At 45.7% G+C, this 24257-nt stretch overlaps 1 protein-coding gene across 4 annotated transcripts in view; it reads left to right on the forward strand.

The window, feature by feature from the left end:
• The first annotated feature begins 12204 nt into the window (after positions 1–12204).
• zeb2b (zinc finger E-box binding homeobox 2b) overlaps positions 12205–24257 on the forward strand; it is a 99491-nt gene continuing 87438 nt past the window's right edge. Inside the window, exons 1-2 of one of the 4 annotated variants that reach the window (XM_050063000.1) lie at positions 12205–12433; positions 13625–13761. In XM_050063000.1, coding sequence (XP_049918957.1) covers positions 13691–13761 — 71 coding nt within the window. In that variant the 5' untranslated portion in view covers positions 12205–12433; positions 13625–13690. Of the gene's footprint in view, positions 12434–13624; positions 13764–24257 lie in introns of all 4 variants that reach the window. The other 3 variants (XM_050063001.1, XM_050063002.1, XM_050063004.1) reach the window with 3 other exon arrangements.

The following is a 24257-nucleotide window of genomic DNA, read 5'->3' on the forward strand; positions in this document are numbered from 1 at the left end:
ATGCAACAACGTCATGGTTAGAAACAACCACTTTTTGTGGCACTATCCTGGCAGGAAATGCAACAACGTCATGGTTAGAAACAACCACTTTTTATGGCACTATCCTGGCAGGTAATGCAACAACGTCATGGTTAGAAACAGCCACTTTTTGTGGCACTATCCCGGCAGGAAATGCAACAACGTCATGGTTAGAAACAACCACTTTTTATGGCACTATCCTGGCAGGTAATGCAACAACGTCATGGTTAGAAACAGCCACTTTTTGTGGCACTATCCTGGCAGGAAATGCAACAACGTCATGGTTAGAAACAGCCACTTTTTATGGCACTATCCTGGCAGGTAATGCAACAACGTCATGGTTAGAAACAACCACTTTTTGTGGCACTATCCTGGCAGGAAATGCAGCAACGTCATGGTAGGAAACAACCTTTTTTTGTGGCACTATACCGGCAGGAAATGCAGCAACGTCATGGTAGGAAACAACAACTTTTTATGGCACTATACTGACAGGCAGAACTTGGCATGACGTTCCAAAACGACCCATACCTTGCACGTCGTATGTGGATGTGGAAAGTCCTTGACCAAACATTCATATGTGGCAAGGTTGGAGTGAGAATGAGTTGAGTTGAAAATGCTGCTGGAAAAACAGCAAGGTGTCCTGAAAACACGACTGGTTTGGTTGCATGTTGGTCTCGATCAGTGGTCTGCAGCTTGGCAGGCGTCTTCCCTCGGTGTCACAGCGTCCACCTCCAGATGACAAAGGTCAGCTCGTATACTACGTCACTTTGGAATTGTTGATATCACACGCATGTGCAAAAGTAACTGAAACTTGAGCTGTTGTATGAAGCATGTTTGATTCAAATCAGGACGTCCCAGTTGAGGTCAGGGTGGTTAAATTCAGGCGTGGTAACCCTCTAACAGCAGGAGAGGCGTCGAGGCACCGTTACAGTCCGGCCCTACCTGCCTGACAGATATCCAGGTTTGGATAAAAGAACAAAAGTGTATCAGCAAACACAAGATGTACACATATACAGGTGTAAACCTTGTGTGTAATGTACCTTGCCAGAAGGTTAACTCCACCGCCTGTAAATTGCCACCGCCCCCCACCACCATCACCGGACAATAGGCTCAGCAGTGGCCTGGTGATTGCCTCCTTTCAAATGGAAATGCCGGTCGCCTCTCTTCTGCCAGGTTCCCCTAAGCAGTGTACAAATTACAGTTTACAAGGCATGGAGGAATAAAAAAAACAAAAACGAAAGAGAGAGCAGATAGACAGAAAAAGAGAAGGTGGGAGGGAGGGCGAGCAAAAGCAGAATATCTTTTCTCTCGCTATTTTTTTTTTAATTCGGCAAAGTGACATGTAAATTAGCCTTTAAGTGCTCCACTCGGGGACTGTGATCGTGCCCTAATTGTCACAGTCAATTGTGGCCAACAGTCTCTTCAATCCAGGCAGCTTTTGACAACAAGCACGCCAGGATCAAAAGACGAATCATCGACTCCCCTCCCGACGCACACACACCAGCACACACATGCACTCTGTCTGTGTTTTTAGGCGGCTACAAAGAAAAATGGTCAAAAGCGAGAGGTGAGAGTGATGGCTTTACTCGCCAAGGATAGAAAGATGGCAGGAAGTGGTGAACACAACAGCAATTTGCTTCCTACATTGCTTGTATCAACATCCCCCCCCAAAAATCCTTTGAGTGTCAAGATAACAAACGCCACGGATGACAATGCAGGGAAGGATGGTATGTCTAAAATGAGCAGTGGAGGTATACAGCGCATCCAGCAGACCGTGAACTGACTTTCTCCAAGTCCTGCAGGGCCATAAACTTTAGCAGAGGATGAAACAGATATGTTTGTGCGAGGGGGCGCTGAAAAATAATGCAAACATTTGAAACCGCAAACGAGCAAGTTGCAAACTCTGGAGTCTTATCGAAGGGGCCAAGGGTTCAAAGCTGACTTCTCTGCAAACTTCTGCCACAGGAGTTGAAAAAAAAGCATCAGTTTGCTGCCATTTAGTTTGTAGTTAGTGATTTTTGGGGGCAGATACACACTCGCACTTGTGTTCGCCATGTTCGGAGGCAGTGCACTGAGTTAAGGCAAGTCTTGGAAGTCAGTTTGTTGTGCTGTACTATGTGCTGATTACTTGTATGGTGTCATGTTACAGAGCTCAGTGATTGAATTTGAAGCTAGGATCTGACATAGTACCATTTTTTTATTTAAAACTAGTTTCCGTATGTTTTGTAAGAAATGTAATACTGCCCACTTTATGTCTTCTATCAAAGCACAAATTCCTCTCTCAGAATTTGCTGTATGAACAATTATCCGACATTATCTGCCCCTAAATGAAATCATGATTAAGGTTCTTACAGTTTTGCTGAGACAACTCAAAGCACTTGTTTAAATCCAGGGAAACGAAGGGTGCTTTCACACCTGCCCTGTTTGGTTCGGTTCAATCAACCTCAAGTTCATTTGCCCCCTAGGTGCGGTTCGTTGGGCAGGTGTGAACTTAGCAATCATAGTAAGGTGTGCGCCAAAACAACCGGACCAAGACCTTCGTAAAAAGGTTGTCACAAACGAACTCTGGTGCCGCTTGTTTGTAACCAGACCAAGACAACCTTTTTACGAAGGTCTCGGCCCGGTTACAAACGAACTCTGGTGCCGCTCGTTTGTAACCGGATCAAGTCCGCTTTTCACAAAGGTCTTGGTCCGGTTACAAATGACCTCTGGTCTTGGTCCGGTTACAAACGACCTCTGGTCTTGGTCCGGTTACAAACGAACTCTGGTGCCGCTCGTTTGTAACCGGACCAAGACAACCTTTTTACGAAGGTCTTGGTCCAGTTACAAACAAATTCTGGTGCCATTCGTTTAACGAATTACCCACATTACACATCGTCAATTCTAGTGTGCGTCATATGTCTGGTTTGGCGCCTTGTCCTCTAAAAACACCACTGGCGATGGCTACAGTTGTCTTGAGTCTTCCGAGCTGGGATAGCTGTGGATGCTGAATCCAAAAAAGAAAAAGTGTGAGGCGAATTTTGTTTTCTATTTTGGCCAGAAATGTCTCTTGATGGAAAAGGTTGCCGACCCCCTGGACTAGAACATATCGTCCAATTTTAACAGTTACTGGTAAAATACCAGATCTCAGATGAGCACAAAGAGATCTTTGCTTTTTATAGAAATTATATGCAACATAACTCTCCTTACGATATTCAGTTTTGACGGGAGCATATTCCCGCCACACCCCAAAACAAACAAACAAACGAACAAAGGAAAAAACTAATTAATAGTTAATAACATGAACGTTTTGTTGTTGTTTTTCATGTCATAACAAGGTATTTTCATGTTATTTTGTCATACAAACTTGACATTATTAAAAAAATTTAAAAATCCCGCAGAGCACTTTTTGAACTGAGCTTCTGAACGATTGGTGCAAAGACTTTAAATTATAATTATAATATGTTATAACCAAACCGGTCTCACTCCAAAGGCATCGAAATCCGGCGCTTGGTCAGTGGCTTTCAGCGTCAGACACTGACAAAAAAGCCGTCGGCATGACACATGACTGGTTGCCATTATTGTTTAAAGGCGCCCAGTGGCGTCAGGGGGAAATGCTGCGGGATAAAAATGAACGTTGAGGCAGCAGAAGGCCGAGGAGAGTGGTGGGAAGGGTGGTGGATGGGTACAACAAACACGGACTTTCACCTGGGAGGCAGGTGTTTGCTTCCTCAGAGATTGTAAGGCCTGTTCTTGTTGCCTGAACCCAACCATGTGCGGTGTTGTACTGACGTAGTGCTTTTATTTTGACAATTAGACAATGCATGTAACAGGCTGAAGTTGACACGGCGTCCCAGGACGATAACAACCGACACACCCAGGGTACCTTGGACGTCGTATGTGGACGTGGAAAATTATTTGATTTTGGGGTGGACTGTTCCTTTAACTTGCTGTTTGTTCTTGTATCTACATATGTGTGCATACATGTTGTATCTGCACTGTTACACGTGATTGCAGATCTTGTTTTTATCAACACACACTGAGTGTACATTTCCTCTCCTCGCAGCGAATCACAGCAGCCGACGTCTCGAGATCTGACTGAGTGGAAGATCTCTGCGAGCCGGACAAGGTTTCTGCAGATGTAAGTCAGATCTTTTAATTCCATCCTTGTGTCCTGAGAGGATGTAAACTCATATACAGAGGCAGATATTAAGAGCACGCCGATATGCAAATGTCTGTCGAGATTAGAGCTACAACAATTATTCAAATGTTTGATTAATTATTCATCGGAGACGCCGTCAATTATTAATTTCAGCGAGCGATAAGTCGTCTTTTTTTATTTTTTTCCCCCCCCTCCACTTCTTCTCAGAGTGAAAAGTTTTCTTGTGGGATCTATCAGAGTCCCAATCAAAACCATTTTATTTGTCAAGTACAGTTAATGTGCAGGAATTGTTTTGGTGGCGCAGGCATTAAACAGACTGTACATGTCACATCAGATATATGTGTGCACACTCTCCATTGATGCTCGGACTCTTTCTACTTGTGATCAGTGAGCATTTTAAAGGCTTCGGCCTCTGTCTAAGCAGTGTTTGCACATTCAATCAGTCTGCTATTACATGTTCACATTTCCAAATATTTCCACTCCTGTGTCACGCTGGCATCAACACACCAAACGAAATTGGATGCTATTGAGGAAGCAGAAGTTATCTCCTGTAAAGCTCGATGGATACTTGATTTTGAGGGCATGCCGATACCGATATAAGAGAGTACAAAGTCCGGATATTGGTATATTGGCCAAAATTCGAGGTACCTACCTTCCTATCTATCTACAATGCAATTATCCGTAACATATGGTTCTCAAAGATGATGGCAAAGATAGGTAATGGAGGTAGAATATTTTATTTTACAGTACACTAATCTTTGTTCGATTGAGATTGATCATTCTAAAATACTACAATTGTCTTCTTTCTGGATTTTGTTCTGTAAAATAAATAAATAGATAAATTTTTACATACGTGCAGATACCATGAGAGGCCGATATCGGCTGATGTATTCGGCCAACCCATACATCGCTCAGGCCCTTATCTCCTGCCTTACAAACCATTTACAAATCTAAAGTTCTGGGAGTACTTTCGCAGCAGTATTGTTTTTAGATAGACGTCTGTTACAGATTCTTTTGTACCGAAGACAAATCTTGCACAATGATCAATATCTTTAAATATAACAGGAAGTGGTCATTGTTAGTAGTGGTCAAGCAGCATTTTACATGAAGTACTCAGTGTTTGACTTGGCTTTAAATTACCCAAACTGATACTGATACTCAGTTTCTGTACCCCTACGTTCACCTTTGGGGGTACCCCACCTATAAAGGGATGTCTCCCGCCTTACCTCTCCTATTTTGCTGTTGAACTCAATGGGAGAGAGTTTTTAGGAATGAATGGACATCGCCTCCGGAGATATCCACAGTCTGGGCCGCTTCATGAGCCGGGTTGGAGCCTTTGGCGGACCAGTTTTGGCCCCCGTATATTTGACACGAGGTTTGCAACGGGATGACATTTTAACGGTACGATAGCTGTATCAAAAAATGTTGCGGTTTCACGGTATTTCAACAAGAACAGAACTCGGTGAAACAGCTCTCTCTTCATATACACCTTAAATCTGGAGTCACGTCCACCTTTCAACATGGTTAAAAACCTTTTAAAATCAAGCATTACTGAACAGTGTCACTGCTTGGTGCCTTTCAATAGTACGTCTGTTTTGCCTGAGAGTAATGTGTTCTCATTGACTTTGTGTTCCAGTATGTTTAGTATGTGTCCATTGTCTTGTCCTTTGTGTACTTGTGACTTTTGCCATCAGTCTTGGCCAGGACTCCCTGGAAGAAGAGTTACTGTGACTCAATGGGACCCCTTTCCTGGTTGAATAAAAATTCAATTAAAAAAACAAAACAAAACAAAACAGAATCATTTCATCATCATCAGGTACAGAAATGCTTAAAAAATGAAAACAGGAGGTCTTTTTTTTGCTTTGACACAAACACTTTATTAATAGAATTAAAATTTGAAAACATTTTTCAATGGAAATATGTGTACAAAGTCTCACTTTTTAAACCAAGTAGATTTTCTCCTTTGGGTCGCTTTTTTGTTTGGGTTTAAAACTGTCAATGAGCAAATACACACGACATGATAACTGTGATTTTTATCCCATTGTATACCTTGAAACCAGTACAGTGCTGCAGCCCTGTTTGACACTTCCTGCCTCGTGTTTTAAATGCATCCAGTGCACCACAGCATCCCATGTTTGACTCTGGCTCGGGAGTTTTGTCGCATGTGCATCACCTCTCTTTGTTTTACTGTCAAATAAAGACAAATACCTTAATTAAGTGAGATTTACCAACATAATCTGCGCCAAAATGTGTAAATTAAAATCCATCCTTGAGTATAATTAAGTAGAATTCAACACCATCACAAGCTGCCGCCTCCGAAATGTAAAAATAAATGCAGGACTTTTGTTTTGCGTTGGCCTCTGCTGCAGGTGTACCTAATAAACTGGCACCTGAGGACAAAAAAGCAGCAGGAAATTCATTAGAAAAGCTCTCAGAAAAGGGGTCTCACATGTGTTAAGACGACTCCTAACTTTAACACGGACACATAACGAGCTCCGCTTTCATGCCAGCAATCGATACGGGTGAAAGAGAGACAGAGGAGGAGGGAGGACGAGTGTTTGAACATAAGTGTGAATTTCTAATCACATCAGTTCAGATGTGATTTAACACAGTGTGTGTTTGGCAACAGACAGAAAGATGTAAACTTTAGAATTTTAAGTCGTGATTTCTTGAAATGCTCGAGGCTGGGAACCACGATTAAGACAATAGAGACAAAAAGAAAAATTCAAAAGAATAAAAGCAGAGATAAAGTATCAGGTAGCGACTGAAAAAGGAAAAGTTTTTATTCACTTGTCTTCCCCAACTTGTTCTGTGGGAGCCGCAGAGCGTCTGACCTCTCTCTACATGAAAAAAAGACGAGGAGAAAAAAAAGACGCCTAACACATGATATGTTTGTCTTTTTCTTGTGAGAGTCTCAGTCGAATAAGTGGTCATTTGTAGAAGCCTCTGCACAGTTTTCAGCTAACAAGAACAACATAAAAAATCAATACTTTTTTTCGGTGCGAGCATTTGTTTCTGCAGCAATCTGCTATGCAGCAATCTTGTTCTCTCCGCTTGCTTCCTTGTTCGACTGAGAAAGATCAGAAATGCTCAGAAAAGAGGGGCTTTTTTTTTTTCTCCTCCTCCTTCTTCTTCTTCTTTTCTCTGCTCTCTCTTGCTCGTGGCAAATGTAAACTAAATTCATTTTGCATGTTTGAGGAGTTCTCGCAGATCACACGCCCGAGCCTTCGCCTCTCGGTCTTTAATTGTCCGTCAATCTCTGGAGTTGTTGTGGCGCTGAGGCTCTTGCGGTGGCTATCACAGAGCCAAACCCCGTCGAGAGATGTTGAGTTTGATGTTGCAGAGCTTGGAGGAGCCACAAACAAGCAGAGGAGATGTGATCTAGGATACTACGGCTCTCTCTCTGTCATGCATTCAGAAAGCTCTGAACGCCAACAACAACCGTTATTTTAATTAAAAAGAGGCGAAACTCGCTTTCAGGGGCCGGAGCACAAACTGTACGCTGAGGGTTTAACACTCGAGAGGCCGAGCCGCAGTCACTTGACAGCTGTTTTGAATTGTAGGAGTGAATTTTCTAAATGTCCCTCCTCTTTTTTTTTTCGAGGCCCGCTTTCTCTGGCTCTAATTGTATTTACAGCAACTCCTTCAGCTGTTTGATTTGCTCTATATACGGATTAATAAAACATCATTTCATCTTCTGGACAAATCAATAGAAAATCCAGATATTATAATGTGAGCTGCGGGCAAATCTGAGTCATCACAACGAGGCGTGTTACCCTAAACCTCCCCGCTTACTTCATGCATGAGAGACGTCATATGTCAAACGCCGGCATGATGCAACCGCTGACAAAACCCACCCAGCGCATGACGACAAGGTGCCATCAGTGATGCATGTGTTGTCAGGCTGCACCTTGAATTATTTTTCCACCACAGAGTTTGGAGACGAGTCAGGGTTGTTTAGAAGTGTTGGCGCTAAATATTCGACAGCCGTCGTGTAACCCGGGGCTACATCAGTCTGGCTCTGACCTTTGACCCTTTGAGTGTAGCTGCATGTGGCGTCGGAGCAGGAGCTTCAACCTAATCTACAGATGAATGTGAGCTGATAGAAACGTCACAGTCATGATTCCCTCTCTCTTTTTTCCACATGCAGGAGGAAACACGCTCCCCGCAAAACATGGCACACACAAGTACGTTTCTGCGCACACCTCCACCTGTGCGTCACGTCAGCAGGACGAAATAAACTGATGGATAGTTGTCGACACGAGCAGCAGAAAAGACAAGTCATTCAGCAGAAATTATCAAGATGAATTTTTTTTTTTTTTCCTGAGACTGGGCACAGATTCATCGCTGGATGCACGGCGACGTCATGTGACTCCTCACAGATCTAAATTAGGCCAATAATCAGGGACGCCTGGCGGCTGAGTTGTTGAATGCACAACATGTACATGCAACTGTGTTTCAGTCCCGAGGCGTGTTCTGCCGTGGCATCTCTCCTCTCCTCTACTCTCTGTCTCTCTGCTCGTCTTATTTCGCTCTGTACGACGGCTGCGACGACGAGACGGCGGACAGCAGTGTTTTGCTCGACGCGAGATGGGCAGTGGTGTTGACTGCTGACCTGATTTACGTGGGGATCTTGTTTCACTGTGTGTGTGTGTGTGTTATGAAACCTGCTGCGTCTCGAGTGTTTTAATCTTTTCTGGTGAAAATTGCACTTTTACAAAAGAAGAAATGTGAAGAAAATGAAAAGATAATATCCAAATTTGGCAAATTCGCCCCAATAATTTCACATAAACCTGCATGTGAAGCCTTTTTTAAATGACGCACTCATCCTGCAGTGACCTTTGACCTCACTTCTACTTCCTTGATGTTGATTTTTAAGCTTTAAGCGCCTATAGAAAGATTTTCCTGAGCTCCAACGAGCCAGAATGTTGATCTTCGTTGCTCCTGTTGCGGCTGCTGAGACGTTCGGTCATGCACCAGCAGCTGACACACAATGCAGCGGCGAGTGTGTAACTTGACCACTCTATAGTATGCACAAACAGAAGTCATAATTAGACTGACAGATTCTCTAAATACTTGGAAACATTCCTACAGCCCCGCTGCACTGCTGTGTTTGTGTTTACGCTGTCGAAAAACTAAAAGTGGGCCTCTCTTCTCTCACACACACACACTCACAGATACACACACACACACTGAGGCAGAGAGGGAGAGAAAATTAGGATTATAATCTTGGTAATCAGCAGTCATGCCCGAGGCAGACAGCTGCAGAACTGCAGAGCTCCAATTTAGGTGTTGGACATTAAAAACCATTAAACCCAAGTGAATTTCCACTTATTGATTTTTCTGGGGCAACATTTCAACTTCAGAAAATAAGCCAGGGCGGATAATGTGCTGCAAAAAGCTTCATTTTTTTCGTCTTTTATTTATTTATTTAGAGAGGGGGGAAAAAAAGATACACAGATACAAATAACACACAAATTCATTAGAAATAATTTAAATAATTACAAATGTGTCAGCCTGGCAGTTTAAGTTAATTATTCCCACACATAGCAATTTTGAAAAAACATTATAAACATTTTTTATCATTAATTTAATCAGACATTTTTTGCAATTTAAATCCGGAATTATAAATCAGGAAATCTGCACAAAAAATATGAAATCATGCACGTGCTATTTTTGTAGCCCCCTTCCTCTCATTTAAATCAATATATTCATTAAGCACAAGGTCCCCCTATAGGTCACACACCGACTGTAATCCGTTTTCACGGTGAATATGCGGCCCCACGTAGGAGAAGCCTGCGTGCGTAAAAAGAAGGCGAGAGGTGCCACTCCAGACGCGCTTGGATGAATGGGACACAGAGCTGGAGCTACGGTTCAAGTGTGTGTGTGAGAGAGAGAGGGAGAGAGAGGGAGTGTGTGTGAGAGAGAGAGTAAGAGAGAGAGAGAGGGGTGCTGGACTGCTTCGTTTACATGCAAGCACCGTGGCAGTAAATTACGCATGACAATAATTCACCCAGGACTGGATCCACTTTCGACCCGAGCAAAACGGGAGGCAAAGCAGCGTCACCCCACTCCTCCTCCTCCTCCTCCTCCTCCTCCTTTTTTTGTTGTCCGATAAGAAGAAGAGGAAAATAAATGACTTAATTGCATGATGGGAGTGATTCAAATATTAAAGAGAATAAAGTAAACTTACCAAAAATAAAAAGGGCGCTTGAGTCCTCCGGTGCGTCCAGGCAACTTGGAGAGGGACTAAAGTTGAGGAAGATATTTATATAATAATTATAATAATTATATTAATGATTATAATGATGAAACACTGCTGTTTATGGTGTGGTAATAATAAAAACACACGTGATATTCCACAAAAAAAAAGCGGCGTAAAAACACTTTTTACGCAAAATTCCTACAAGAAACGAGTTTGTTGGTGTTGGTGTTTGATTTCTTTCCTGCATCTGATTGTTTGTGTTGGTGTTTGATTTCTTTCCTGCATCTGATTGTTTTGTTTTTTTTTTGGGTTNCAAGAAACGAGTTTGTTGGTGTTGGTGTTTGATTTCTTTCCTGCATCTGATTGTTTTTTTTTTTTTTGGTTTTTTTTTGGGTTAGGGGGGTGGAGGGGGTGTATAAGGAGGGGGGGCATCAACCAGTTCAGCCCCTTGATTGATGATTTAATTAGCCATACAGTGGCGAACTGCAGGAGGACAGGACACAAAATAATGCTTTATTTACATAACCAATCACGTCGCTGCAAAGGTGGAGCTTCCCTCCCTCTCTCTCTTCCTCTCTCTCTCTCTCTCTCTCTCCCTCCCTCTCTCTCCCTCCCTCTCTCTCCTTCACAGTCAGACATGGCTGAGATGGTTGACTTCTTTAATAAATGCGAGATTCATCCTGTTAAGTGGCGTCCAGAACGAAAAATCACTCTAATAATCCTGGAATACTCCTGTGATAGTGCCGTAATATTCCTGCAGGGATTTGCGCCGCGTCCGCGCGCTCTCTGTAGTAACTTTACCGTCACTTTATTGTACTTTATGGTATTTTTTCCAGCCCCCTTTAGTGTCATTAGAATATTCCTACAGAGGCTGCAGCCATCTCGTGTCACTGCTGGGGTTTGGGCTCTGAGCAGTGCGTAATGCGCCGCATTTATTTTGGATTCTCCTGCAGTTGTAAATAAGCAGAATGCAAAAATGTGTGTGTGGAGTTTGCACGCGTTGCTATTGTGCACACACACACGCCTGCCTGCACGCCCAGGTGATACAATTATTTACTTTTACGCACGCGAAAAAAAAGTGTTTTTTTTGTCACATTTAGTTTTAATTTTCACCCAAAAATTGAGACACAAATTCAGCTTGTTCTCTGCGATAAATCCCCTAAAAACAAAGCACATTTTAAAGGAGACACGCGGAGCTGTGCGAGCACATGCAGATTTTTACGCACAAAAACAATGCTTGGATATTTCTTGCAGCGTAGATAAAAAGCCGAGCATCCCCAAACCTTTTGCAGTCGCAGCCAATTACAATAATGAAGAATATGTGGAATTGCCTCCCCACCCCAACTCCTGCATCCTCCCGTATCAACCCTGCCATTTCTGCAAATTAAACGGAGTGGAAATAGAAATAAAAAAAAAAAATCCTTACATGATTGCGGCCGGCGTGGACGCGCTCCAAGTTTCTCCCCCCTTTCTACACCAACACACACACATTCACACGAAGAAAGGAAGGAGAAGAAAACACACACACACACACACACACACACTGTCGCCTGTTCTTTGCTCCGCGTCGAAGCCCGACATAGTTGGTTTCACTCAAAAAGAGAAGAGATGGAGAAAGAGAGAGGAGAGTGAGGGAAAGAAAAGAAGGGGGGGGAAGAGAGAGGAGAGAGGGAGGAAAAAAAAACTTCACGTTCAACCCAGAAGATGCTCACGTTTGGCTCTCCTCAATTATCCCCTCCCGTGAAGATAGGTGGCGTGCGTTTCAGGGGGCTTCTCCTCTGTGTTACACGGCAAAGAAAAGGAGGTGGAAAGAAAAAAAATGTCATTAGAAGAGGCGTAACACGTCAGTCCCTACCCAGGTTTGTTTCCTGGAGTGGGTGTAAGACATCAGTTGTAAACCTGCCCTAGCAGGAATAGCGGTCCCTCCCTCCTCCCAACTATTTCTAAGGCTTTATTTCTAAGGCTTTATTATCACCGGTGGAAAAGGATCCGCTCACCGACGCGCTCCAGTATCATCCCTCCTCGCAACTCCTATCCACAAGACACCTCTTTACACCCCCTAAAAACAGGTACGTGCCTCCTCACTTCTTTTTTATTTCTTGCGCTTTTTGCGAAGGGGAAATGTTGGACAATAAACTTCCGCGCGCAACGCCAGAGTTGGAGCTCAACTTCGGCGTACCTGCACAGGTGGAGATAGGTGCGTTTGTTTTGAGTTGATTTTAAAAAAAAAAAAAAAAAAAACGCTTTCCCACCCGTGTGATGTCGAGGCGTCCTGTTGGTGCCTGAGACCCGGGGAAAGTGTGCTTTTGACGGCGCCGCACAACACCGCTGTATCCTTTGGAGGAAGGGGAAAAGGGCGATAACTGTTACATGCGAGCCGTTTTCAGCTTGTGTTATATATATATCGTCCACACAACAAACAGAAGCGCTTGTCAGCGTCCACTTCTCTGCGCTAGCCGACATTTGAATCTTATCGCTTTTGTTTATGCGCCATTTGTGCCTTAAAGATTTTTTCCTCCTCATAGCGGAGTCATTTTGGCACATTTGGACAATTATCCCCCATGTGTTATTTATTAACTGTCGCCAAGACTGTTTGGATGCAGTTTATTAAACGTAGAAGTGCAATTTTCTCAGGCGAAACCAAGTGTTTATTGAAGTTATCTGACTTTGAATGAGACCACACACTGGAGGCTTCTTCCAAAGCAGCTCTCAGGCTTCGCTTCTCGCCGTCTCTGATATGTAAGCTCCGGGTTTGACCCTAAAATATAACAGAAATGTGATTTACTGCGCTGGGTTTTAAACGCGCGCAGCAATTCTTGGTAGTTTGAGTGGAAGTAAGTGGCGGGTTTATTTTCTGGAAAGTGTAGAAAAATACAAAGCGGCTCGTGAAACTTTTCTGAATGAAATAACAACGCGTGTTTTCGCCTCAGTCCCCATTTGGCGACGTGGATTGTGGTTTTCCCCCCTAATAAGAGAAATTACAATTCCCCTTCCTCCTGCTGCTGTTTGCTTTGCTCTTAATGCCACTAAGCGCCGATCAGCTGAAAATCAAAATTAGATGGACACGGGTGTCCTCAGCGCTGCTTCTCACACTTTCACCCACGGCTCTTTTTTTTTTTAAATCCTCCTTTTATTTTTTTACAAGTTACATTTGTCTTGTACGCGCGTCCGGCGCAAGTGGATCCCCACGCTAATACCCACATTGTTGGTGCTGCTGTGTGTGTGTGTGTGTGCGCGTGTGTGTGTGTGTTTCCCGTTAGATATCAAGCTGAAATCAAGGAATCGAGTCCATGCGAGCTGCCATCTGATCCCACACACACTTATCAATGAAGCAAGAGATCATGGCGGATGGCCCCAGGTGTAAGAGGCGAAAACAAGCCAACCCGAGACGGAAAAACGGTAAGAAAATCACGGGGGAGACTAACCCAAGCAGCCGGGGAGGATGGAGCTGGGTTGGGGGGTTGATCTTTGGATGTACGCCTGGTTTGAAGGTTTCCACTGCGGTTCGGGGGTGTGTGAGGGTCCGCGGCTGGTGCGCATTGCTGCCTTCCTCTTTTACGCAGGGATAAAGGGACCGCTATCCCGGGGAGAAAGTGTGCGTAAATGCGTCCGTGTTGCAGCCCCGCACGAGCATGTGGAGTGTTGAAAAATAGCGGTGTTAAAATGTGTGTTATTTTGCAACAAAAAAAAAAAAGGTGCAGATAGTTGGGAACTTGTGGATGTTTGAAAGTTGGAGCGGTCTCTCGCCGGGACACAAGCCGCCATGGGGGGACTGTGCAGCGGCAGCACACTCACGCTGCTCGGTGTAAAAGTCCAATCTTGTGACTTGAGTTTTGCTTTAATCCAGCCCGGTGGCATGCTCTCCACACAGGCCTTTGCATCACCTCCACAGGGCTCATTTTCAACATGTTCTCCGGAGTGCTGGGATAATTCACAGGAGGTGGCATTTTGTTGTTGGGTTAGTTTTAAAACCCTGTGCGTCCTCTCCACCTTTGTGCCCAACATAAATCGGATGACATGTCCGATAAATGCTGGGCATTAATTGGGTCTGGACTGGCGCGCAGGAGGTGCAGATTTGTAGCTTTTCGTTCTCCATTTGACTGCACAGTTTCCCACAAGAGGCAAATCTGCAGTGACATTTCCTGGCCCCGTTATTCCTGATTATTCCATATAGGCTCCAAACACACTGGCGAGCTGGAGCACTGTGTGTGTGTGTGTGAGGCTGTGATTCAGCTGCTCAACACGAGCCCTTTTTTTATTTGCTTTCCTCACAACAGTTTTTTAATCTCTGCCCCCACAGGTTATTTATCTAGATCAGATTTCATTTATTGATTCCGTGCAATCGATGGCAGACAAGCATTTTGTTCCACACTAAATAGCACAAGAGAGTGGAGCACACACACACACACACACACATATATATATACATGAATATATATTTGTGCATTACAGAATAATAAGACACGTTTGGAGATATGACAGCCTGTTTAGCCGTGGCCACCTGTTTTGGGAGAAAAGGCAGGCTTGGCTTTTGTAGCAAAAAGCTGCATTTGATAAAATAATATTAGCAAAGCAAATATAATTTTCACACCCTTAAAGCTGACAAGAGACGGCGAGCTTTGGCAAGAGTGTGTGAGGAATATTTTTATCTCTATAAAAATGTCTTTCATGCAGGAGCATTTAAAGAAATAAAATTATTAGGGTTTTTTTGTGTGTGTGTGTGTGTGTGTGCGCCCCTCCTCCTCTTCCTCTTCCTCACCCCCAGTCCTCCCCCCCTGGGAATGCAGAGGCTTATTGAGGCTTGGCCACTCTCCTTCTCCTCCTCTCTGTGTCTCTGTCCTCTTCCTGCCTGGCTCAGTGGAGGGATGGCAGGGCAGGGCGAGAAGCGGACAGACGCGCAGAAAGAGGCAGCAGATTTCTGAATTTTTTTTTCCTCAGCAGATGGAGAGCGGCTAATTCCTGTGAATGGAGGTGTATATGTGTTGGGATGTAAATTATAATTTGGGTGCCACCTGTAATTATTTTTGCTGTGCAAAAAAAAAAAAAAAGCACTTTTTTTTTTTTATCATGTCCAATGTTTCCAGCATTTGCGCCAGTTAGTGTTTTGCTCACCAGTGACATTCTCATCCACATGACTGCTGGCCTTCAGGGTTGGAGGTGCTGCAGTAGCTGCGCTCACTCACTGCCCAGGCTGTCATGTGGTATTTAACCACAGCTCATGACTTGTGTGTTCCTCAGCAATATTTAAAAGCAACAAAACCTATTTTTTTCCCTCTGTGTGTGTGTGTGTGTGTTAATCGTCTTCCTCCTCCTCCTTCCTCGCCATAAAAACCCCTCTCCTCTCCTGGTGTGAAACTTGATCCGTGCAGCGTGAAGTGTTTGAGAGTTTGGCCCTCGCCAGGTGTTGCTTGTCACATCCAGCTGTGCGCGCGCAGCAGAGAAGCGCTCGCACACCTGTCCTTGTTTTGGTATTACGCATCATGCCTTTTGGAGGAGGAGGGGAAAAAGATGCTTTGTAATTTTTTGATTTGGGTGTTACGCAGAGCGTTTTTTGCGCATTTTATTTCTGGACTCGGAAACGCAGCGGTTACATAACCGGAAAAAGCAGAAGCAGTTTCATTTAATAGTCTGAATTACGCACAGGATTTTAAAGTGGGGGAAAATAGGTGTGTGTGTGTGTGTGGAGGCTTTCACTCGCAGACAATGGCACATTTCTGCCAGTCCAAACAATTTCTCCATCTCTATTATCCCTCTGCCTTTTAAAAGGACAGTCACCCCCCCTCTCCTCAAGGTAGGGACAGCTTTTTGCCATCGTCACCGACGAAGAAGAAGGAGCAGGGAGGGGGGCAGGTTTCGCAGGGCGCGCACGGACAATTGATTGTCAGTGGTAATGTGTTTCATTTACATGTTTATACCGTCAATAGTGGCGGGGGGTTGTGATGTCCACGGCGCCATACACTGCTGCCATTCCCACACGGGGTGAGCAGCTGAAGCAGACACCTTGTTTTGTTGAGGCACGTGAAATAATCGCTGAGATATGACCGCAGAACCTGCAGAACGCGCAGGTCCCCCTCATGAGGAGGCATATTTGTCCTGTCACAACTGCGCGAGGCCTTATTATTATTATTTTTCCCTCCCTCTCCCTCTCCTTCTCCCTCGCAGTCGTCACGAGCTAAATATATCCATCTGCTCCAAAGTGTGTGAGTCAAGTGTATATAGCCAGGCGCGTAAAAATGAATGGACTTCCCTTCGAGCATGGTGTATAGGAGCAGGAGGATGCTCCCTTTGGAAAAAGGAAGTGTATGTGTATGTGTGTGTGTGTGTGTGCAGTTATTGTAACTCACATGATTTTTATTTTATTGTGTGTCACGGGGAGACAGTGCTCTGATATGTTATTGGACAAATCCTCTAATATGTGCTTTCCACGAGGAATTAAATCAGGAATGCAGCAGCACACATGCACAGTTTTTTCATGCTTTGATAAGGCAGATAAAAGCAAATAGCATGGCTTGTGGCTGTGCACCCCCCCCCCCCCCCCCCAACACACACACACACACACACACTAAGAGAAAGAAAAAAAAAAGCTAATGATCATCTCAACTCCATCCTGGACACTGGACAGAAAACTTTCATCCCTCCTCCTCGTCTTCCCAAAAAACATTTTTGACACATTTTCTCCTTTTTTTTTTTTTTTTTTTTTTATTATTCGTTTTTTTTTCCTCGACCGCCCTGCTTGTGTGAAGATATTTTTCGCCTGGCGGCCAGAGAACACACACTCGCAGAGGCACCGCGAGCCCGGACCCCTGACACCGCGGGTCTTTGGAATGCCTTAGGTACGATTTCACTTTCGCTCACATCAATGCTGACCTGAATGCCTTTCATATCTGATCCGCCGTGTCTCTCCTGGTAAACATCCCCCGGGGGGAGAACAAAGAAAGGAGCTCCTCTTCTTCTTCTTCTTCTTCTTCTCCTTCTTCTTCCCTCTTAATCACAATTCAGCCCCTTTCGCCGCCAGCAGCAGGGCTACACATTTGCATTCAGCATCAGAAAAGGGCCTGAGATGAAAAGGGGGGCGAGGGAAGGGAAAAAAAGAAAAGGAGCGCAAGAGAGGAGAGTAAAAAAAAAAGAAGAGGAGGAAGGGAAAATAGGGAGAGAGGCAGAAAAGGGTGGGTGGGTGCTGGAGAGAAATAACTAGGGTGTTTGTGGTTGTTTGTTGGTCGTCCCCTGGTTACAAGCCTTTTATAGCCTCCCTACTCTAGCAGGGACCCAGGCCCCTCCTGACAGACAGATAGTGTTACGAGATGGCATGCCCACACTATTCGTGGCCACTCACACTTAAGACGAAGAAGAAGGGAAAAGAGAATCCTGGCTGCGACTGGATTGTGCTTAAAGAAGGCGATAAGAGTCGGGAGCAGGTGTCTCTTTTTCCTCTTCCCATGTCTGGCAGCAAGGTGCCTCCGAAAAACTAAATGAATTCGTCACGTAAACACATTTGTATCTGTTGCTTTATCAGAATGATTAGCGAGATATCTTTATCACGCCAGGCATGCAAATGTTGAGCAAAGATGGAAGGGGGTGCGTCGGGTCTTTAAACGGCATCATGTGATATGGATTCCAGTTTTCTTTATTCCCCTTCCCTTTCTTTGCCTCACCCAGAACTTTTTTCTTTTTTGGTTAAGAAGACGGATTATCGGTACACCTTCCCTCCCTCCTCCTCCCGGCCAAGCTGCGCAGGATTTAGGCAGATTTACTTCAGCAAACACCTTTGGACACTGGGGGAAAGTAGGAGTCTGTTTGCAAAAGGGGCCTTTTGTTCCGAGAGGTTCTGGATAATGCCTTACCAGGCAGCCATGATATTAACCCGTGCTTTGGAGAGACCGGGTGGAGGTGGTGGTGTTAGGAAGAAGGGGGGGGTTAACTCTTTGTATGACAACTCTTTGCTGCGTCCCCTCCGTGGCCATCCCTCCTTCGCTTCCCGTCTCTAAGCTGCCTGGGCCTCGCTGTTGTTTTGCTAACTCCAAAATTCCTGTGATTTTTCTGACGGGACATATTGGTTTGGAAAAGCAAAGCTGCAGAAGTTACAGTGTATTCGGGGTGATGCACACACACACACATAACACACACACACACACACACATGCAGAGCAACTGCCAAGAACGATGAAAGCGAGAGCGGTGGCTGGGATCCGTTGCCTGACTAACACCGAGGCATGAATCAGCCAATAGTGAGCCAACTCTGCCCCTGTGACTTCCCTTTATGTTTAAACGGCGATGATGATGTATCGTCCAAAACAATGTGGTGACACAGGCGGCAACGTGGATGCTTTTGACCTTAATCTCTTGATTTTTTATGCAGCATATAAAAAAAAAAAGGGTTGCTTAAGTGCTGGTTTTTACACGGCAGCTGAACTGTTCCTGAACTGCTTCGTCCCCAGAAGGAATCGCCCCAGCTTCTCTCGCCTCCTGATATTAAAGTTGCGAGCTGAGTGATGCTAATGTGGCTGTGCTGCGTAACGGTCAGTTTGTTGCTGCGTCACGTGCGGGGGAAACAGGCCGCGGGCTGGCGATTGTCAGAAGTCGGAAAGGGAGCCGAGATGGAGAGTGATGGAGCAAAGGTGACAGACTTAAAGGTGTTTCTGGGGGCGGCGTTCTGCCTGTCATGCCCCGACCCACCTCCCTCCGTGCCTTCTTTTGCTCTCAGGATTTGACAGGTCGTATCAGCTCCCCTCTCTTTGTCGCCTGCGCTGCGACACGCTCGTCTCAGTAAAGTTGTGGTGCAGTCAGATGTCTTTCTCCTGCTTGCCTGACTTTATTTCATGCCCTCCTTCCCCGCGTCTCATCCCCTTGTTTTGTGACAAAAAGCAAACACAGAAATTGAAACTTCAGTGGTCCGGCAAATAATTGCATGCATTTGGACTTTTCATTTACGTGTGTACACTCTTTACCCTAAGCCGGCATGTTTTATGCATTGCGTAGGAGGGAAATGCATTTTGAAATATCATGCCTCATTTGAGTCTTTCTCAAGTGAAAATGCAAAGTCTTTATTTGGCCCATCCGTTCCGTCTCGTCCTGCTGTTTGCACTTATTCAGTTGTTGCGCCGCGTCTCGCCTGTGATTTTCGACATTTTCCACGCGTCGACTTTTTCCCATTTGCGAGGGAGTCTGGGCGCGACAGACGACAGGTTGCTGAGCAGGTGTAAACTAACATTCGGATTTCATAATCAAATGGCAGGGGGGCAGGAAACAAGTTTAAAAACACCTTCTTTTTTTCCCAACAATGGTTTGTGTGTGCATGTGGCTGCACGAGAGGAGCTCGGGTGGCAACTGTTCCACCAAATGAAATGCAGTTTTAATCCAAGGTTTGCCTTTTGCGGTGCACTTTTAGGAAGCATATTTTCCTGATTTGACTGTGTTTGGTCGGGGTTAGTCGGCGGAGGAATCCGTCCCGTCTTTTTCTGTATGAGTCGCATATTATTTTTCATGTTCTGTCTTAACAGAGCAGCATTGATAGATTAAATCAAAAGAACAAACACATCACAGCTGGTTGGAGCTCGTGTGTGAATGCGCTCCTGCCTCACTCTGTGTGTGTGTGACATATCACTGCTGTCAGCCGTAAAGCAGGGCACAGCTTCGTGACGTTTCCGAGGAAAAGGAGAAAAAACGCAATCACCTCAATCGCCCATTAAAATGATTTTTCCCCCCGTTTTTTTTTTTTTTTCCCCGAGATGACACCTTGGTGCAAACAAGTGTTGAAAGCAGCCTCCAGTTTTCCTGCTCTGATGTCGGCACCGCTGATCTGCAAAGCGCCGCTTGCTGCCACATGTGCACACACATTTAGGGAAACACACACACACACACACACACAGTCTTTGATGTATGTTTGATTGTCGGGTGGAAGAGCTCTTCTGGCAAGGTCACGGCCACGTGGAACAATCAATAACAGATCACCAGATTAAGGCATGGTGACATCTGGAAATCGAGGCCTTTTCCACACACGACTCGGCCCATGTCGCTGCACACCGTCCCACCTTTAATTCGGGATAATAGAACATGCTATTTGATCAGGGCTCGCCGTTCTTACCGTGGTTCATTATTCAGAAGGTGTCCCGCTTCTCCTGCCACCTAAGTGCACCCCTCTCGTTACCTTTTTTTTTTTTAATTTAACGAGGTCTGCTTTGTGCTCCGGTTTCCCCCCGTCTCGCGTGGAAGTAAATTCAGATGTGTTATCTCAATTTAATTGCAGCCGATTGCCAAGCGAGATTAAGGCGAAATTAGGTCATTTTGCGGTTGCACAGATTTCACTCACTTCCACGCTTTCATCTCGGCGTTGATCAAGCACCTTCTTAACCGGAGGTTGCAGCGAAAAGAGGAAATGGTCAGAAATTACAAGCCCGGGCCTCGTTGTTATTCAAACATACATTTAACCTTTGGCAAGAGTGAGTCAAGGAGAAGTGAAACATGGAGTGGAGGTGGTGGAGGAGGGCGGGTGCAGGGAGCACATCTTCCCCCTTTAAATGTCATCTGTGGCGCAGTCAGTGGACATGTGTAGCAGAGTCGACCCTGTTAAAAACTCTGAGAGGTGAATTCACGTGTTAATGGGTTCTGACTGGAGAGGGAGCCCCCGCTCCTGAACGCCTCGTGTCCCGTCGCTGTCAAACGCGAATGTCAAACAAACACCTCCTCAGGTAGCGGGGGGATAATCACACCGACAGGCCTGTCCTCAGCCTTTCTGACATGCAGGACGAGCAGGGTGGGGGGGGTAGTGAGGCTGCGGCATAGAGGAGCTCTCTGTGGTTTCAGGCTGCGAGGTGGTCAAGCTGGAGGTCACTGAATTAATCACTGCAAGTTTGACGGGGTTGGTTTTGGTTTGGATGAGACGCCGAAGCGGAATTCAGGGGTAGATGCTACGTGGTGATTATCTTCATCTACTTTCTGAAGTCATGATGAGGTGATAAAAGTGAGGTCTGTGCTGTTTTTGTGGCCTCGGGAGCTATGGCTGCAGCTCAAGCTGGAGGCCTGGCTGCAGAGGGCTGGATGGGTATTTCCTGACCTAGAAACCTTGTGGGAGACGACAAAGATCGGGTCATTTATGGAGAGCGGAGCTCGGATTTGGCCCTGTGACTCAGCCTGAGACGCAGCCTGGTCATTGGTGAGGTCAAGGCTTTATGACTCGTGGGCTTGAGGGTTTTTTTTTTACATCCCTGAGCTTTAAATGTTCGGTGTGTTCTCAGTTGTGGCCTTACGACCTTCTCTGGGGTTCTCTGTTTTTCCTTGCATGTTCTTTGTACTGTAAAACTTCTGTTCATTCCTGGACCTTTCTGCCTCCCCCCCCCCCCCCCCCCACCTCCACTTCTATCCATCCCAGCAGCCAGCCAGTCAGTCATCTAACCAGTCAGCCCACTCTAATTACTTCTCCCCCACCCAAGGGAAGCTACTTCCTTATCGCCCGGCCGTCTTGCTCCGGCATTCCTGAGATAAATTCCCCACCACTTTGTTATTCTTACTACTTAGGGGTATTGGAATTAGCATGTCCATCAAAGCAGACCTTGTACTCTGCCTTTTTTCTCACACTCCCCCCCCTCGCGACCTTATCAGTGCTCGTACATTACAGCCAGGCATGGGACGTGCCCGCGGGCTGCGGAGGTGAATAACGGACAAAGGTATCGCGCCATGTGTTTGACATAAAAGACTCTGAGGTGATGATCAAGCGGTGCAAATGTGCAGCTCGTAGCTTGCACTTTGCTTTCCAGGTAGCTGCAGCGTCCTTTTCATACCCCGTGTTTGTATTCATCCAAAATAAGCCGAGTGAGCTTTCAGCGCCCTTCATACCTGTTAAAACCGCCTCTCGGCAATTTCAAACGCGCACAAGCATCCCTGGGTAAATAATCAGAGCTCCATTCATCCCTGCAAACCCCACTTTTTTTTTTTTTTTTTGCAGATGTGCGATCGAGACCGAGCGCCCTCGCTTCCTTCCTTCCTTCCGCTCCTCGCCGTATGTTTCCCAACATGGTTTATACCTCAACAGCAAGCAGACGCCGCCTTATAAACTGGCAATCACAGTATCCCTAATGTTATTACTTTTCATAATTAGTTACAGCAACACTCATTCCACGACTGGCGGAAAGGAGTATTCCTTAGTAATTAAGGTAATGAAATATTCATTTATGCTACCTTTTCAGCAGTCTCACAAATGAGCCAGCCATGCTTAATGTCCGCCCTGCCTCTGATTTTATTATGATGGCAGACTGGCACATCTGCAATTAGTACTCGCACTGACAGTTAGCGTTTTGCGCGGGGCGGTAAGCAGAGGGAGGTGAGGTGAGGCGGCAGAGGGAGGGAGGGAGGGAGGGTGCACCCTGGTGCGACTACAAGCCCCCTCCGACACCCTTCCTCCTCCAGCACCCTCTACTCCTCTAACCTTGCCTCCTTTTTTCGCCTTTTTTTTTTTTTTTGTGTGTGTGTGTGTTACCTTTATCTCCTCCTCCCCGACGGAGAGGTTACCTTTTCCCAACGGTGCGAAATCGACTTGACATAACTGTTCATCAGTTTCAGCCCCCTCCTCCCTCCCTCCCTCCCTCCTCCCTCCCTCCTTCCTTCCTTCCTCCACCTCACCCCGAGGTAGTTTGCATCAAATCAGGCCCAGTCAAGCTTCAAGTGGAAATTGGCAGGCCAGAACCTGACAGTGGAGGAAGAGGGGGGGCGCAGAGAGGCAGGCGAGCTGCAGCACTAGAAGCCTGAACTACATCCAAGATGGTGATCGTGAGGTCAAGCTCCGGGGTGAAGTGCTAATAAGTCAAATTCATAATTGAACCGAAGACGACGCTGTTTGTTTGTTTCTCTCACGGAGAGTGAATCATATTAGTGCAATGAGCCGCGAAGTTTCTGCTCACCAGATTTTTTAAAAAAGTAAAATGAAACGCTTTTATTTTGAAGTTTGCGTCACATTTTTGAGGACTTTTTAAATTTATTTCAACAAGGGGCGGAGCTACGAGGAAGCAGTAGCGTGCTGTAGATGTGAAAATGGCTGACACTTGCAAACAGGCACACATGCTGGCCATGTTCTGCACATGGACACACACAGTGTCACACACACACACACACATGCATCCAGATCTGCATATGTGGACGCACATATACTCCGACATATGCAGAGTTAGGGTCACAACATGCTTGCGAAATTTCGACGCAGGCGAAGCTTCAAACCCTAATTTCAGGGTTAGGGTTGCACACACGCTCACACACGCTTCACACACATGCTAATTGGCAGACAGACAGGTCGCAGCAGACGCAGATGTGCCGTGTCTTTCTTCTTCTTCTCCTCCTGAACCTCGCCATGGCCCTCGGAGGGAAGCAGATAAGGCCTCTGTGATGAAACTTTTAGTGCATCTCGCTGCTCCAGTTCTGTCGCTGCCACGTCACTAAGCTCAAAACGCCGCCGCCGCCGCCGCCGCTGCCACCTCACAGCTGCTATATATTCTTATTAAGGTTGAGTGGGAGAGGTATTGCGTTTGTATTCACTCCGTCGGCCCTTCCATACCTTTTCTCTCTTTTATCTTCCCATGTGTGTTTCCCCTCTGTCTTAATCTTTTCCCTCTCACCTCTCCCCCCTCTCCTCCGTCTTATTCCTCCTCCTCTGCCCGTCCCGAGCTTTGCATGTGCTCTGATGGGCTGATGGCCGCTTCGACAGGGCGGCATTGAGGTAAAACGGTGTGACGGCAGAGTTTTGTTAAGCCGAGAACAAAGGCGCAGAGATGCCGGGCCAAGCCATTGTCCTGCGCCCGTATTGGCCTTGCCACAGTTTTGCAGGATTTAATGCTCTGTTTACCTCCAGCCAATCGCCGCTAATATTCAAAGAGGGGAGCTTCTTCCTTTTTAGACGCACCTCAGGGTGATT

The sequence above is a fragment of the Epinephelus moara genome, chromosome 15, assembly GCF_006386435.1.
Source record: "Epinephelus moara isolate mb chromosome 15, YSFRI_EMoa_1.0, whole genome shotgun sequence".
Classification (NCBI taxonomy): Eukaryota; Metazoa; Chordata; class Actinopteri; order Perciformes; family Serranidae; genus Epinephelus; species Epinephelus moara.